Source organism: Monodon monoceros, unplaced genomic scaffold (genome assembly GCF_005190385.1).
Source record: "Monodon monoceros isolate NGI ecotype Baffin Bay Population unplaced genomic scaffold, NGI_Narwhal_1 Super_Scaffold_12, whole genome shotgun sequence".
Taxonomy (NCBI): Eukaryota; Metazoa; Chordata; class Mammalia; order Artiodactyla; family Monodontidae; genus Monodon; species Monodon monoceros.
The window spans coordinates 42522740-42541015 of record NW_021703768.1 but is presented as its reverse complement, the minus strand read 5'-3'; the positions used below and the strand labels follow the sequence as shown (position 1 = coordinate 42541015).

The window sequence follows — 18276 nt, the reverse complement described above, 5'->3', positions numbered from 1 at the left end:
CCCGACTCAGAAACTCTACCAGTTCAGGCAAGAAGACCTGCGGGAAGGGGCGTGGGCTCTTCAGGCATCAGGGCGCAGACTCGGCCCGCTTTGTGCTGTTTGTGACAGATGGCGTCCACTACACATCGTCCCTCCTCGAGGTCAGTGTGTCAGATCCCTGTGTCCGCATAGCCAACAACACAGGACTGCTGGTACAGAGAGGAAAGGACAGCAGCCTCACGACAACCAACCTCAGTGTCACCACAAACCAAGATGTCAGAACAGACCACGAGATCAAATTCCACACCCCGTGTCCCCCAAAGCGTGGCAGAGTGCTGGTCAACCAGCTCAGGGCCCAGCTCATTTTCCCTGCATGACTTGAAGCGAGGACGTGTGATTTATAGACACGACGGCAGTGGCAGCTTCGATGTGTTCAACCTGACGGTGACAGTTAAAGACACATATTTAGAAGTGGGCGTGTACGTGCAAGTGGACTCGGAAAGCTACCAACATCACACCCAAATTCTGCACAGCAAGACCCTTGTGGTTGAAGAAGGAAAACCAGTAAAACTGAGTAGAGGAAGGCTCCAGGTACGTAGTGGTCCCAGCACCAAGCATCTTCACTCTCCTAGGACCGCAGGGGCAAATGTTTGCTTCTGAAAGGTATTTTTGTGTTGATTTCTCTCCTGGTATTTGGAATGACTTTGAAAAAATGTAGATGCCATTGAGAAGAAAAGCTAGAAGGTTTCATGATTTTGATACTGCTAATTGTGCTGTAGGGAGAAATGGAATATAAATAATCCTAAGCCTCATTTTAAAGCTATGTGCACACGATCACACGCGTATGCATGTATGTTTGGTGTAGGATGACCTGAGAAGGAGGACGGAATGTATATATTATAGTAAATGAAGAGGTCATTACTTTTTTCATTTGTCATGGCAACACTGCCAGTATTTCATTTGGTCTGAGTTACATTTGTAATGTGGTGAAGCAGGGTATAAACGAGTAGGGTAATTTAACAGACATAAAAAGGATCCCCAAAATAGAAGAGGATACTATATTACACAGTTTATTTCCTTAGCTGTGAATGTGGCCTTGTGTAATTTCTTGAAATTGATGGATCAAACTGGCCTAGACCAGTGGAAGGCCAGGGGTGAGACCTCATACCAGAAGCTGCCTGGTTTCCTGAGACTCCAACCTGGAAGCTTCCAGTAGCACAGCCCTGCTGCTGGGAGTCAGGAGAGAGTGAGTAATCTGTGCAGGGTATGTAAACTGTGATTTATGATCATTGGCCACAAATGCAGGCTCTTCTGAATCTACCCTCAGGACTGCAAACGAGTTTGCCTGCTTGCTAAATACAGCCGATAACATCAAGTAGAAATGAATTCAAATCAGAAGCAGTTTACTAAATAATGAGTTTTGACTAAGAGAATACGTGGCCTACCAGCTTTCCTCAATTCTTTTTCAGGATCTTAGAGAGTTAAAGTTTCACCACAAGGGGGCGTATACAGTTCAGTGACTATAAATCAGTAACAATGACAGTTTTGAGATGGATTTTGCTGAATCCGTAAAATTAAATGTATATTGAAAACACTGAACTAGTTTAAAAATAAGCTTTCCTCTAAAGTCTTGCAATTTCAAGTGAGTAAGCTGCTATTTCTTCTACCATCTTTTATTCCTTCTCCTTATACCATTTTATTTCTTTCAGCACAACTTTCTGAGTCCTAGGTTTCTTGCCACTGTGAATGATGCCTTGTTAGTACATTAGTAGCTGTTCAAATGTTGCTTTTCCTTTGTGACCGGGGCTGAAATTCAAAATATTAGCATGGTCACCAGAACAGACCCGGGCTTAAACTGTGTATCTGCCTGGATGGTAACCTAAGCCACTTGTGGACGTTAATACAAAACAATTTGGTTCATCAGGGGTCTTGACTCTTTCATGTGTTAATGTTTTTCTTTTTGTCTGTGTGCTGTGAATGTGCACTCAGGCTGGGCATGAAGATGATATTCCGTCAGAGGCAATGTTCATTGTTAGAACTCCGCCAGTGCATGGATACCTCCAAAGATCTTTATCAGAGGAGGGCAGCTTGGGTACAGATGAAAAGTCACCTTTGATTTTTACACAACAGGACATTGATGATGGTTATATCCATTATGTACAGACAACTCCTGACCAACAACAGGACTGTTTTTTACTGGATGTGATGAATGGCTTCCAAGCTGTGAGTAGACTTGAAATCTTGGTGGATATTGTCCCTAAGTGGATTCCTCTGGCGGTACAAAATTTCACAGTCCAGGAAGGTGGTTCCAAAGCACTTCCAGAAGACTACTTCAAAATTCCAAGCAAACATTTTGAGGGACTTGACTGTGAATTTGTTCTACTCAAACCACCAAAACACGGTTATGTTGAAAATTCTCATTTTCCAAGAGCAAAGCTAATGAAATTTACCAGGAAACAGGTAATAGCTCTCAGCTGATACGTTTGGTTTTGGGTATGTTAGATAAGAGAAAAATCTTGGCTATTTATCATTTAGATTCATGGACTTTCGGGAGTGATGGGACCTTAGAAGGTATCTGGTCCAACCTCCCAACAGATGGAGAAGCCCTTCCACAGTAACCCCATAGAGAGGTCATCTAGTCATTGCTTAAAGGTCCTCAGTGATGGAGAACTCACTGCTTCCTGAGATGAGCCCTTCCAGTTTAAAGACACTCCAGTTGTTAGAAATTTCTTTATGCTGAGCTGCCACTTAGAAACTTCTGCTCCTAGGTCCTGGCTCTGGTAGCTCACAGAACAAATTATACCTCCTTTCATAAAAGCTCTTTAAATATTGAAAGGAAAAATTATCAAAGTCCCTTGAATTTTATCTTCTTTAGGTTAAAGAACTCTAGTTTCTTTAGCTTTTGCTTATATGCTGTAGGTTTCTAGCCCCTGCACCATCCTGGCTGCCCGGATCTAGAGGAGCTCCACACCATCCCTTCTCAAAGTATAACACCCAGGGATCTAATACAGGCATGCTTTAATCATTAGTGGATGTTTTAATTCATTCATTCCCTTATCAATCAGTGCTTACTCTGTGCTGTGCCCTATGCTAAGCATAGTGCTGTCAATGGCCGAAATGGCGCAGTCCCTGCAATCAAGCAGCTGGACACAACTGACAGTCTGGTGTCCGATAAGCATAAAATAACCAGACTTAACTCTGGGCTGCTATCAGGTTTTTTGCTTTGGGTTAGAATGGTATTATTGTGATACTTTGCTTTCTTATCATGAATAAAAGAATGATTTCCATCCTTTCTTTTTAAATATTGCAAAGTAGCTTGCAGATCCCCATTATTTCCTTTATAAGTTCCTAGGAATACACACTCTTCAGGTTGGAAACCATGAACAGCTACCTAGCATCTTTGGGTGTCCTTGTCCAGTTAGCTAAGAACCCATGTGTGCTGCTTCATTTTGCTTGTGAGGATTTCACCTCATCAAGTGACTTGAATCCATTTACTAAAAACGTACTCTGTTCAAGTTACTGTGTGAGGTTGCCATGATAAGTAGACATATTCCTTGCCCTCAAGAAATGCTGTGGGGGAATCAGGCACATGAACTTTAATATAAGGCACACTCTTCTTATCTTTCATGTAGCACTTTCACAGTGATACTGCAGGAGTGCAGAATGGTCACATTTGACTCTAACTGAAGCCTTCACAGAGGGAATAAAGTTTAAGCTAGACTTTGAGGAGAGAGGGAAAGAGCAAGGACATAACGGAGGTGGAGACGGAAAACAAAGCAACGCAAGCAAAGCAGACTGCAGGGCCAAGGGCATGGAGGCACCGAAGGGCATGGTTCCTGGGGGCTGCGGAATGGTCCACGAGGCTCTAGCACGGGCAGAGGAGTGCCAGAGGGTGCTTGGGGCCAGACTGCGCAGAGCCTTGTGTTACACGTCAACAGGGTTGGACTTAACCAGCTGGTGTTAGGGAGCCATGGGGAGAAGCGGAGATTGCTGAGGGTGGAAAAGACCTTAGAACTCAGTGCTTCTCAACTGCGGACCCAGGGAAGGTGATTCTTTAGTGACTACGTGCAGCTGTCTCTTAATCATAGCTTCCCTCTCAAAGGCTGGACAAACTGTCCGAGATAACCACTTGCTCTCGTGTGAGCTGAATTTAATTCTGTTCACCTCGTGCACTCTGGGTGAGAGACTGAGCACTAACTTTTGGTTCTGTCTTAGCCAATTCATTGTTGTCTGTGCTTTGTAAGAAGTGTATATTTAAGCATGGTTGGTTGAAATCTGTGTCAAGCGTGTGTGTTCCCTGTAGTATCCATGTTATTGTGTAGCCTTGTTCACAGTCAAGGCTGTGTGTTCCTGCTCTTCAGATGAGCCCTTTACACTTTCTCTTCCTTTAGGACTTCTGAGGTCTCTAGGTTTTGAGACATGATCATTTTCACTTACGGTGATAACCTAACAACTCGTGGCTGTAACCTTGAGTGACTCAGAGAAGGAGAGCACTTGGTCATTTTTGCCCTTCATTCATTCAGCAGTAGTTTTTGAGTGTCCATTATGTGTCAGGTATCCTAGTTCTAAGTACTGCGGATAAAGCAGTGAACTAAGCCAGCAATAATCCCTGTCCTTATGGATCCTTTCTCCTAGTGGGGGAAACAAGGAGGCAGAGAGAGAGAATAAATAAAATAAATAAGTGAATTTATGTAAATAAGATAGTTGAACGAAGGTTAGTGCTATGGAGAAAAATAAACCAGGAAAGGGAGATAGAAGATGCTGGGGGCTTGAGTGGTGTGTGTGTGTGTGTGTGTGTGTGTGTGTGTGTGTGTGTGTGTTAATGTTCAGGTTCAAATAAGGTGGTCGGGGGGACCCCGCTGAGAAGGCAGCATTGAGCAGAGACCTGGAGGATGTGATGGATAGTGAGCTCGGTGGGTATAGAGGAAGAGCATTCAGGCAGAGGGACGAGCAAACAAACAGCACTGTGAGGGGAATAATGTGACTAGAGCTGCACACGGGGTGGGCAGGAGGTGAGGTTAGGGAGGTCCAGCATGGGAGGGCTTTCAACTTCACCTTTGACCCTGAGTAATGGGAGCGGGAGGATGTAAACAGAGAGGGGACATAATATACCCTGAACATGACTGATGACAGGGGACCAAACACTTTTTTTTTTTTTTTTTTTGTGCGGTACGCAGGCCTCTCACTGTTGCGGCCTCTCCCGTTGCGGAGCACAGGCTCCGGACGCGCAGGCTCAGCGGCCATGGCTCACGGGCCCAGCCGCTCCGCGGCATGTGGGATCTTCCCGGACTGGGGCACGAACCCGTGTGCCCTGCATCGGCAGGCGGACTCTCAACCACTGCGCCACCAGGGAAGCCCAAACACTTTTTAATCTTCTAAGATTTTCTACAAATTTGTTATCTACTTTAATTTCAAGTCAGCAGATGTTCTTCTAGTGTTAGAACTAGGAATAGACAAATTCCCACCAAACCTCTTTGCCTTTAGATTAATACCTACTAACTGATAGTTTAAATAGCGACGTGGGGGAGTACCACTTCATTGAGGAAATGATGTGTTTCTCCAGGAGAGATAGGAAAAGGTGACTTCTATTTAAATGCTATCTTCCTAAAGCATATTAGGTTAGAATTTCTCCTGTCCTCTGATGAGTGCCATCTTCTACATTTGTTTTCCAATAGCTTAAAGCAGAATGTTCCAGGAACATGTGTTCAGGCCTACGGTCTGGAATTCCTCTTCCCACAGAACTCCAAAGAAATTCTCATGCACCTGTGTTCAAGTGACCACAACTTTCCCCTGAGACTGTTCATTAACTTTTCAACTTTTGTCAGAAACACCTCTGAGAGATCAAAAGTCTTTGCTCAAAGGAAGTGCGCCATAGGACTGGGCAAAGTTGAACTGTTAATAATGTTGGCTCTATTTTATCAAAACAAACACAACCCCGGAGACTTTCTGAGAAGTTCAACTACTCCTGTCAGGCTTTAGAAGTTCTCTTCTGTTGTATTTTTGGGTCACATATTCACTGAAGCCAAGTTCCCTCTAGCTTTAAAATTCTCTTTGTCTCTGATTTCAATGCTAAGCTCTTCCGTATTTCCATCAGAGCCTTAAAGACATGGAAGGCGTTCTGATCAAATCAGTGGCTATCACAAATCCAAGAGGAATTTCAGAATGGAAATTAGAAAGATGAAATCTATCAGGGATAAAAAATTAACATTTGCATTTTGGTTATTACAGTGAGAGAAATCTGGCTTGACAGAATAATTCAGTTCCAATATATTTCATTATACTCTGTCCTCAGGAGATGTATGATAGCTAGTTATGGGTAGCATCTGTTAAGAGATACACCAGAAATGATTGTATTTTGAAGGAGGAGGGGCAGGGTTAGGAGGTAGCAGGTGTAACCTTGCATACAAAGAGCAGTTAAGGGACTGATGCATGCTTAGCTCAGAAAAGAGAAGCCTGGGGAAACTTAAGAGTTGCCCTGGTCCATATGTCTCCAAAGAGCAGAAATCCAATCAGTGGGTGAAAACTTCAGAGCGTAAATCCGACATTCTGAATTGTCCAATAGAACAATCCACAACTACAAAAAGTAGTCACTCTAAATAAGTAGAGTCTGAATTTTAATGGGTATTGCTCCATTGGAAGAAAGGGTGGAGTATGTCACTTACAACACATTTTAGGGTTAGAAATAGCCTTTGAACTCAGGTCTTCTGATAACCAGTCCAGCATTCTCTTTACTACCCCACATTGCTTGATCACTCTGCTCCTCATGAAACTTATTTCTGGGATGCAGCATTGCTTCATAAAAATTATACCATCCATCACAATTTGCACTCTGTCAGAATCATACTTCATGGGATGAATACATGCTTCTGTGTTTTAGATATAAAAAAATCAGGATTTCTTTTAAAGCATTTTTTCATATTTTTAAATATATTTCAGTAGTTTGGTGATATTTTGTTGTTGGTTACAGGTAGGAAATGGATTGATTTCCTATGTTCATGATGATAGTGAGGACCTTCTTGACAATTTCACCATCTTTGCAAATAGCTCAGAGCTTGGAAAACAGAGTTTGCCTCAAACTCTTTCTGTGACTGTCGAATCAGTAAATGATGAGGCTCCAGTAATAACAGCCAATAAAATCCTCCAGGTAAGTGCTCCATGCTTTTGGATTTATCATAATAACATAGAACTACCAATTTGATTTTCTTTTGTAGTATTTCTACTATTAAATAATGAGATATATGACTTACGTATGTATACTTGGCATATTCCTCCTGGTTTTAAATAAATGCTAGTTATTACCAAGACATTCTGTTGGTTACGGCTTGTGCTATTCGAACCCAGTAATCTTAAATGCTGTTTTCTAAGTGGCAAAGGATCTAGACCACCAAGCTACAAGATGGTGCAGCACACCCGTGATGTCTAGAAAAAGGGTCTTTGGTGAGAGTGGTGGCCAGGTAGGTGACAGGCAGGGACAGGAAGAAAGCAAGGAGAACAACAAAGAAATAAGGAACTGTAAGCCTTTGACCTTAATTATAAAACACCCCAGCACCAACTAAATTATTGTGCAGGCATACTCAGGAACCCACCAGGGGCTAATCAAACTAGAAAATTTTACATTGTTAAAAATCACTGGAGTTTTTTTTTTTTAATTAAAAATATTTTTTTTGGCTGCATTGGGTCTTCATTGCTGCGTGCGGGCTTTCTCTAGTTGCAGAGAGCGGGGGCTACTCTTCGTTGCGGTGCGCGGGCTTCTCATTGCAGTGACTTCTCTTGTTGCAGAGCACGGGCTCTAGGGTGCACGGGCTTCAGCAGTTGTGGCACGCGAGCTCAGTAGTCGTGGCTTGAGGGCTCAGTAGTTGTGGCTTACAGGCTTAGTTGCTCCGCAGCATGTGGGATCTTCCTGGACCAGGGATCGAACCTGTGTCCCCTGCATTGGCAGGCAGATTCTTAACCACTGCGCCACCAGGGAAGTCCCAATCACTGGAGTTTTTAAAATCTGTTTTTATTCGCTCAAAATAATTGGATCTCGGAATAGGCTTTATAGTGCTTTTAGTTATATTACAGCTCGGTTTGTTATGCAGCCTCTACATTTTAAGGGAAAAATTAGTGGTGTTTGGACCTTTGGAACTTGTCCCTTTATCTTTTAGTTTACTTCACAGTCATTACCCAGGTAGCCTGAGGATGGTGTGTTCCAGCTGGGCAACCTCGTGGGCTGCCCCCCTCTGTTTTCAGCTGCCTTTCTCCCTCTCCTCACACTTATTCTTGTTGTATTAATACCTATTGACTCATTCTCAGCAAAGCGATCTAAGAAGTAGGCTGCAGACCAGCATGACGAATTGTAGGTGTCGATTATTATTAAACACGGTTATAAAAGTTTACATTTGTTACTGAGTAGAGTACTGGACATCTTCCATATTGGTGTCATTTTCACAGCCCTACAAAGGAACTGCTGTGATTATTAACCTCGTTATAGATGGGAGCACTGAGGCCCCAGGCTGTCACAAGGGAAGGTGTGGATTTGAAGCCGAGTGTGCCCAAGTCTGACTCTCTTGCCACTGTGCTCTGACACTTCCCCCATTACCTGTGACTGACTCAAGCTCTCTCAGTGCATCTGTGTGATCAGGGCTGTCTTATTAGTAAGAAAAAGTCTCCAGAGCTGTTGTGCCCTTTGTTTCTACTAAAGTGGACTTAAGGGAATAGGTCTGCAGCAGCTGTACTGACATCGGTGTGTTTGCCCAGGAGCCTCGGCAGGGGATTTGGGCATTTTGCTGCATGATGCAGAACTGCAGGATGAGAAAGATCCAGGGGAGGGACCTAGGATCTAGAAAGATATGGGAGAAGAGCTGGAGTTGGCAGAGGGAGAGGAAGAACAAAGAATTAGGTAGTGAACTCTCAGGCTTCTTTATGGAAAGGAATTGAAGCCCCACTGTGGGCCTGGAGGTACCATGGATTGTAAGATGCACCATCAACTTAATAATAGCTTTATTGTATTTAAATGTACCTGTCAATTTAAGATGTTCAGAACATTGAATTGTAAGGAGAAAAAAGTGTAACCTAGACTTTGTTTCTGTCTTCCCTTAAAATTAGGGGAATACAGTCTACCAGGAACCTTGAATTTGCTCAGGCAGTCTGCCCCGACCTCTTCCCCCATCCCTGATACCAGAGTGTTTCTCTCAAGAGAAAAAGGAAGAATAGCCCGGAGTAGGAGCCATTTCCTTTATTCCTATCTTCTTCCCTAGATAGCCTGGATCCAGGCCAGGAAGGGTACAACTTTTGAGGGATGTGGTCATTTGACACTGGCCCTTTCTGAGCTTATTCGTTTATTTATCTAGTAAGAAATTCATTTCTGTTTTGAAAGTTCTGGATTAAAGTTAGGAGACCAGAGTTTAAGGCTTGTAAACTGCCCAATTTAAGCAAAATTTCTCTGGGTCTCACCTTCCTTAATAGTAAAACCATAAGCAGGTTGCAGGGTAGGGTGTGTGAGTGTGTATGTATGTGTGTGTGTGTGTGTCTGTGTGTGTGTGTGTATGTGTCTGTATGTGTGTGTGTTTTCCTTGGTCATCTGTCAGTCCCTCCCAGTTCTAATATCCTGTGGTTTTTATGACTGTAAACCTTGCTTGACACTCTGCACTTAGTGAAGCTGCACTTAGACGGATGGAGGGAGTGTTGAACTACCTTTTTCTATTGGATGGACGTACTCTGGTATACACTGGGGGAACCTTTTCTCTTTGACTGAGAAACATATGAATAGTTTCGGTTTTAAAGTCCGTGTGTCTAAAATCTGGAGGTGACTAGGTACTACGGTAGGATATATTAACTAGTCATGTAAACATGTAGAAATAGTTTTGGTAGGATTTGCTTGATTGTTTTAAAATGGAAGAGATCTCAAGAATTTGTTTCTTCAGTTGTAGGTAATGGTCATGGTGCTCTATCAATGAAAATCTTTCTATACCAAGAAAGACTTAGGCTCATTTGCCAAAATAAGTTTTTCTGTTTTTGAATTATGACTGTTGTGAATAGAGGCTTTCTAGATTTCACTGATTCCAGCCATCCTGTACAGAACGTAGTACCAGGGCTCCTTAAGCAAAGGCATGTTACCCCCTCTGGGAATCCTGGCTGGAGTCTGGCTCCCCAGGCTTCTAGACACGCTGCTCTCTTAGATGCTTCCCTGGCCACACCAGCAGAAAGAGCACCAGGCCATCCTCTGTCCCTTGACCCTGCTTTATTCTCCTTTGTAGTAAACAAATAAACAATCTATTGTTTGTCACCTCCCATAAACATAAGCTCCATTGGGAAGGGACTTTGCTGTCCTTTTCCTATGCTGCCCTCAGTGCCTGGCACAGTGCCAGGCCTGTAGTAGGGGCAATAAATTTTGAATGTCTAAGTGCCCTGTGGAGCTTGTTGAGTGGAGAAGACAATAAAAGTATGTGATAAATAGAGTGATGATCTGCTGTATTTTTCTGCAGAGCACTTAAGGGGACAGAGAGTGATGGGGTTAGAGAGTGATGGGGTTAGAGAATGCTGACCTTGCAGAGAGATTGGAGTGAGAGAGGGTCTCTTCATGGAAGGGATGTTTGCATGGAGCCCTGCATGTCAGGGGTCCCCAAGCCCTCTCCAGGTTTGCTCGTTAGCAAGGACTCGTAGAACTCAGCATATAGTCAAACTCATGGCTAAGATTTATTACAGTGAGAGATAAGAAGCAAAATCCGCACAGGGAAAAGGCATGTGGGGTGAAGTCCAGAGGAAAGTCGGTCAGGCTATAAGAGTCCTCTTCCAGTGACGTCACACAGGATGCACTTAATTCCACCAGCAGCAAGTTGTGACAATGCGTGGGAAGTGTTGTCTACCAGGGAAGATCATTAGATCCTGAGCACCCAATATGTTTACTGGGGGCTGGTCAGGTAGGTGCCCTCTGCCTAGTATGACCCAAAGTCCCGGATTCCCAGAAGGAAAGCAGGAGTCCTGCACAAACCACATTGTTTGTGCTGTTTAGATACAGTGAGCCATTCTTATTATTTAGGGAAAGTTTTATATCAGTACAGAAAACTGTTTAACCATCGAGTTCCCAGATGGTTGAAGCCAGCCAAGTGCCAACTTGCATGCAGGACTTTCTAAGGAAAGGCAGTCTTAAGCCTGCTTTGTTACCTCTTTTTCTGAATAAAGGCCGGTGTAGGGTTGCTCGTGTGGGGGAGTGAGGAACCATATGAATGTCTGAGGCAAGAGCATTCCCAGCAAAGGGATAATCCAGGGAGTCTGTAGCAGGTTTGGCGTATTTGAGGACATGAGAAGCTCAGAGTGGCCAGAGCAGATGGAGGGAGGAGAGTGGTCAGACATTAGGTTCCATGGTGAGAGCTGGTTTCTGGGCATAAGGACCCCCTACACTAGACCGTTTCATTCCACTGGGCTTCTAGAGGTGAGGAAGGGGAAGTGGACCAGCATTTATTGAGCCTCTGCTGTGAGCCAGGCTCACTTCAAAAAGCATCACATGTGACTTCTCATTCAATTCTCTCACAACCCTTGACATAGAATGAGGACTATAGTAGACGTGGGGCACAGAAAGGCTAAGTCCCTTGGTCAAGGTCATACAATTAGTAAAAGAGTGAGTTTTAAGCCCAGGTAGTCTGAGCAGAGTCCACTCTGCTATCCACAGTGAGAATGCTCTGGAAGAGAGTTTTAAAACTCCAGGTTGCAAACTATTAATAGACTGTGAAATTAATTGAGTGGATCAGGACCAACATTTTAAAAACAAATTAGATAGAATAAAATAGAATAGAACAGGTAGCATCAGAATGCACTGTGTGTAATGAGGGCAGAATTGTTATATGAAACTTTTGTGTCATTTGAAACACACATCCATATATGCGTATGAGTAATAGGTTGTTTTGTAAAAAGTATTCCTTACTTTGGGTGTTAATCAGAGAACATTGTATGCCACTGATCTAGCAAAGCTAAATGTTTTTATATGGATAAATCACTTTTTAAAATTACTCTTCCTGTTTCTAGGAACACCTGAGCTTTTACAGGTTGAGTAAACTCCTAGGAGTTCATTTTTGGAAACTTCTGTTTAGCAGGGCACCTAGAAACATGTACTGGAAGGTTATAACAGAGTTAATGCAGGCTGTAACAACCGCCTCCCCCCTATACCCCTTCATCAGGGTACCTTACTACACGCCAGAGGTCTCTGTGTTTAGGGGAGGCGCACAGATTGCCGTCCTCAGCTTTGAAGTCTCCCTGTGAGTACCCATCATCATAGGGCTGCTGGCCAGGGTAGCCCTGCCTGCCCATTCACTGCCCATCTGCCTTGCTCCGTCCAGCAGGAAAGGAGATAGGGGTGGACGGACCAGGTATATTGTCTGCAAACCTGGCTGATTCGCTTTAGGTACTGCTCTTACGGCCCAAAGTCATGTTGAGGAGGGCAAATATAGAAAAGGAAGAACATAAATTATAAAATTTTAAATATTCGAAGAAAAAGGGATGTAGACCAGGGTATATAATTACAACATTGCTTTCCTGTTATATATAGCATAACGTGAATGGAATTGGTTTAAGGATTTTAGAAGAAGGAAATCTTATGCACTAAAATTTTATGATATAACTACAGTGTCTATTACCAATCTCAGCGTAATTTAGACCTGATGAAAAAGAGCCAAGAGACAGTCAGGAATTGGTTTTGCTGATTTCAAGAGCCTGTATTGGCAGTTTATGACATCTAAGATATTCTTTACTTTATGCCCCTAATTTTTTTTATTGGAGTATGATATCTCTATCATATCCATGAGAATGTGTAATAACAACGGCAAATGAACACAGAAAACTTCCTGGAAAAACTGTGTGTGTTGAACATAATGCAAGTTATTCTCACAAATGGATAACTGGTTATACAAAAGAACTGCCACACATTAGGCTTGTTAACTTTCTGAAAACTAATGTATAAAGAGTATGCATTTCATGAAAATAGCAGAGCTGTGGGAGTACATTTTCCAACAAACAGATAATTTCTCCAAAGCTACGGTTACTAGTTACTTCTTTCCAGGCAAAAGTTTCAAATGTAGGGGATTATTTCAGACAGTGATTTTTCTTCTTCTAGATTTCAGAGCATAGCAAACAGTAATAACAACTCATTTACATAATCTTAATGGTAGCTAATGCTTACCTAGCACTTACTCTGTTTCTGGCATTGTTCTAAGCATTTTATATTTATTTACTCATTTAATCTTCAGCAACTCTATGGAATATCATTTCTATTTTAAGGATGAGGAATCTGAGGCACAGAGAGGCTCAGACATCTGCCCAGGGTCAGTACTGGAAGAGCTGCTGGTAGACAGTAAGTGGCAGAGCTAGAATGCAAGTTTCTGCTCGTAACCATGATGCTCTACTATCTCTTCCTTCATGGTTATAGTTAAGAAGCCCAAGGACCTGGTGAGGTAGATAAAGCAAGTATTGCTGTTATTTCCATTTTAAAGAAGAGAGAAAGCTTCAGAGGTTAAGTGACTTGCCCAAAATAACCAAGTTAGACAGTGGCAGAGTCTGGGGCAAAAACAATCCTAAATATGAATTAATAAGTCCTCTGTATTATGTAGGGTTCTCCAGAGAAACAGAACCAATAGGGTGTGTGTGTGTGTGTGTGTTTATTTATTTGTTTGTTTGTTTACTATAAGGAATTCGCTTATGTGATCATGAAGGCTGGCAAGTCCCAAGATCTGTAGGGTGAGTGGGCAAGCTGGAGACGTAGGAGAGCCGATGGTGTAGTTCCCATATAAAGGCTGCCAGGAAGAGCCTGTGTCCCAATTCAAAGGCAGTCAGGCAGGAAAGGATTCTCTTTACTGCCCTGACCCTAGGGAAGGATCAGTCCTTTTGTTCCATTCAGGCTTTCAGCTGATTGGTGAGGCCCACCCACCCGAGGGAGGACAATCTGTGTTACTCAACCCATTTAAATGTTAATCTCATCCAAAAACATTCTCATAGAAACACCCAGAATAATATTTGACCAAAGAGCTGGGTACCCTGTGGCCCAGTCAAGGTGACACATAAAATTAACCATCATAGTCTTCAGATTCTCTGGTGTCTTTGACTTTCTTTCTTTCTTTTTTTTTTAATAAATTTATTGATTTTTATTTATTTATTTTTGGCTGTGTTGGGTCTTCGTTGGTGTGCGCGGGCTTTCTCTAGTTGCGGCGAGCAGGGGCTACTCTTCGTTGCAGTGCGTGGGCTTCTCATTGCAGTGGCTTCTCTCCTTGTGGAGCACAGGTTCTAGGCACGTGGGCTTCAGTAGTTGCGGCACGTGGGCTCAGTAGCTGTGGCTCACGGGCTCTAGAGCACAGGCTCAGTAGTTGTGGTGCACGGGCTTAGTTGCTCTGTGGTATGTGGGACCTTCCCGGACCAGGGATCGAACCCGTGTTCCCTGCATCGGCAGGCGGATTCTCAACCCCTGTGCCACCAGGCTTTGACTTTCAAACAACATTTTCTCAAGACCTTCAGACTATCCCACATGACTGCTCACTCTCCTTACTTGTCATTGGAGCTTAGAGGAGATGGCATGGAGGGTCATCTGCAAGTCTACCTGCGAGAAGGAAGTGGGAGGATAGGGTCAGAGCTGCTAAGAGCATCTCAGACTCTGGATGGGAATTCAGAGGCAGAAATCTGAACGTTAACCCCTCGGTCCCATCATTTCAAGTGTACTGAAAGTATTTTAACAAATTGCCTTAAGTCACAGGACTTGTGGCTGGCTGATCATGGCCATTCAGTGGTACAGGAGATCATTCCTGTCATGACCAACTGGAGTTAGGAATTGGAGTTAGACCACGTCAGGTAAATCCTTTACATTTTACTCTCAGAAGTATGTTCTCCTGAACATACTCTCTTTTGTACTCAAGCATGACCAGTGATTTTCGTGCATACCCGATAAAATGTATTGGTGTCCACAAGGGGGCTTCATTTTTCTATTTTTCAACTTTTGCTTTCAGTGATACTGTACATTTTGTTTTATTATTGTTGCTGTTCATACCAGAAATAGAACTGTTTGCTTGTTTCCGATAAGCACTTGCCATCACTGAAAAGAGCTTTGAGAGCTGGGGACAGTGGAAGAATGAAGGCAGCAAAGTCTGAGCCGGTGACTTGGAGGCCTGAAGGCCTGAAGGGGTCAAATAGTGGGATAATCAGTTCACAGATATTTCACATCTCTCATATGAAACTCAAAACAAAGGTCTGGGCTTTTAAATATTAAGAGCATAATTTGGATATATTGGATCATAATTTTTCTAAATCTCACTAACCTCCTGTTTAAGTTAAAGGCGAATTAAAAAATATATCATTCCAGGTTCAAGTGTTAATTTTTTCAGATATTAACTCCTTAAACCATTATTTCTTGGGCTTTGGGTCACGTTGAAATCTGAATTCAAGCTTGGAGTCTTTGTTTTTCTTGTCCCCACCCATTTGAAGTTTCCATTACCAAGGACTAGGCATTAAATCAGGCCTCACCGAAAGCAATGGGACTTTTAATTGAACTAAATTTGGTTTGAGTGGAAGTGGAGACCTGAGGTTACTAGCTCTTGTTTTCAGTGGCAGGTTTTACATTTGTTTTGGAAGATGGTGTATTCCAGAGGCAAGAGGAGCAAAAGCAGTGTTTCACAGAAGAGTAACTACAGTGGAAAACATGCTTCATCCAGCTTTCGTATGCATGGTGTTGGAAAAAATGAGTATCTACGAGTCATGGGAAGAGAAATGGCAGTACATTTCCAAATCAGTTCAAGTTCCTGAAAAAATGAGAATAAAATACACAGATGGATTTAAAAATGTAAACAGTGAAAAACTAGAATGATTGGACTTGGAATTTTGTTAAGCAGTCCAACTTGTGTATTTTATAGAAACTATAGGCTTTCCATGGATTAACTGAAGACCAAACTTTATAATTTGAACATTAGGTTGATTAACATTTCTGGTAGCTATTAAAATATTGATGTCCTTAGAGTTTAGGGCTGAAAAATCCTCAGTGGGCATATTCCAAATGCCAAGATATAGGAGCATCCATTGACAACACAATCATTAAATGGATAAACTATTTACCTCAAATTATGGAGGAATGCTGTGGGATTAAACAAAATGTACAGTACTTATTATAGAATAGCCAATTTATGGTTACCAAAGGGGAAAGGGATGGGGAGAGGGATAAATTAGGAGTATGTGATTAACAGATACACACTACTATATGTAAAATAGATAAGCAACAAGGATTTACTATGTAGCACAGGTAACTATATTCAATATCTTGTAATAACCTATAATGGAAAATAATCTGAAAAACTATATATAAAACTGAATCACTTTGCTGTACACCTGAAATTAAGTTAATATTGTAAATCAACTATACTCCAATTTAAAAAAAGTTAAAAAAAAGAATAGCCTTAAAAGTGGTAATCAGGGTCTTCCCTGGTGGTCCAGTGGTTAAGAATCTGCCTTCCAATGCAGGGGACGTGGGTTTGATCCCTGGTCAGGGGACTAAGATCCCACATGCCACGGGACAACTAAGGCCGCGTGCCACAACTAGAGAGCCTGCACACCGCAACCAGAGAGAAGCCCGTGCACCGCAACTAAGACCCAACACAGCCAAATAAATAAATATTAAAAAAAAGAAAGTGGTAGTCATTAAACTCCAAATGACTTTTAAGTAATGTGAAGGAATCACATCTATGCTCAGAGCCAAATCTGATGAAGAAGATGGGTAACACAAAGGTAATATTTATTGAATGCTTACTATGTGCCAGATAAAGCTTTTCCTAAGCACTTGCAGATCTTAACTTACTCATTATACATAATAATTCTATTATTCCTAGTTCACTATTGAGGAAATTGAGGCACAGAGAAATTGAGAAATGTGCCCAGGGCTTCATAGGTGAAGTGGCATGTCATGTCTGGTAGGTAAATGTAGGAATCCTATGTACTTTCTAATCTCCCTATCTCAAATTCTGTTTAGTTACAGGTAAGTTATTTTATAAACTGCCTTTTCTACTGAGAAGAACAGCCCCCTAGACCAGAGTGATTACCTAGTAAATTGCTTAGGATTGAATTTTTAAGCAAGTTGGTAACAAGCGTAGAAGATGATCAGGGTCTAGTCAGAGAGCAAAGAATGACACATGAGCTTGGGAATGTGCACAGAATTTCTGGGGGGAGGACGTTTATAAATACAGAGAGAAATGAGAAAATCTAGTTAGTGATAAAGCCGCCATCTTTAGTTTTGGTGAAATATCACGTGACTGCAGGATTAGAGAAAAACTCGAAACAGCCTAATTCCATCAGACCTGGTGTGACGTCTCAACAAGCACTTTAGACTCAGCATGTTCAAAACTGAACTCCTGCTCTTACTGCCCGATCCACTCCACCCGCAGCTGCCCTCGTTTCGGCTGACGGTGGCTCCATCCTTCTAGCTGCTGAGACCCAAACCAGGTTCTTCTCACCGCCTTTCCTTCCTCTGCCCCTCACCACACCTAGCTCGTCAGAAATTGTTGGCTCTGTGGCCAACACACACCCAGAATTTCCCCGCTTCTTACCTCCTCTCCAGCTCCCCCCACCTCTTCTTTCATCTCTCTCCAGGATCATTGCAGTCGCCTCCTAACTGTCGTCCTGCTTTTACCCTTGGCCTTCCAGAGTCTGTCCTTGACACAGAAGCCACAGGGATCTGTTAAGACCTAAGCCAGACCAAGTTACACCTCACCTAAAGCCCCACAATGATCCCCTGTTGCACTCAAGTGAAGCCCATGCTCTTCTGGTGGCCTTCAGGGGCCTGTGGGATTTGTCCTTCCAGGTTGTGTTTGACCCGCCGCCTCCTACTCTTCATCTTGCTTGTTCTGGTCCCGCCACCCTGACCTCTTTGCTGCTCCTCAGACAGCTGAGGCCTGCTCCCACCGTAGGGCTGTTCTATCTGCCTCATGTTCTTCCCCACACGCCCACGGGGCTCCCCGCTCGCCTCCTTCCACGTTTCCTCCGACGAGCCTCCTATCTAACACTCTCCCACTCCTGAGTGCCTCATTTTGCTTCATTTAAAATTTTTTTTCACAGTGCCTGTGACCCTCTAACGGACTATGTAATTCATTTCTTCATTATTTCTATTCTTTGTTTCCCTGTATTCCCTTCTGCTCTCCTGCTGGAATGTATGCTCCACAAGGACAAGACTCTGTTTTACTGACGTATTGCAAACCCCAGAACATTGCCTGGAATGTAGTAGATGCTCAAAAAATGATGAATTGTTGAATAATGGGAATAGATTTTGAATGTAACTGGAAAAATAGAGACTATTAATCAGAA

At 42.8% G+C, this 18276-nt stretch overlaps 1 protein-coding gene across 8 annotated transcripts in view; it reads left to right on the top strand.

The window, feature by feature from the left end:
• The first annotated feature begins 202 nt into the window (after positions 1-202).
• LOC114893086 (chondroitin sulfate proteoglycan 4-like) overlaps positions 203-18276 on the top strand; it is a 72335-nt gene continuing 54261 nt past the window's right edge. For 6 of the 8 annotated variants that reach the window (XR_003792821.1, XR_003792819.1, XR_003792818.1 and 3 more), the window contains exons 1-3: positions 203-570; positions 1969-2439; positions 6947-7123. Coding sequence is in view for 2 of the 8 variants with exons in the window: in XM_029218582.1 (XP_029074415.1) it covers positions 253-570; positions 1969-2439; positions 6947-7123 (966 nt within the window). In the remaining 6 variants the exon portion in view is untranslated. Of the gene's footprint in view, positions 571-1968; positions 2440-6946; positions 7124-18276 lie in introns of those variants that run through there. The other 2 variants (XM_029218584.1, XR_003792822.1) reach the window with 2 other exon arrangements.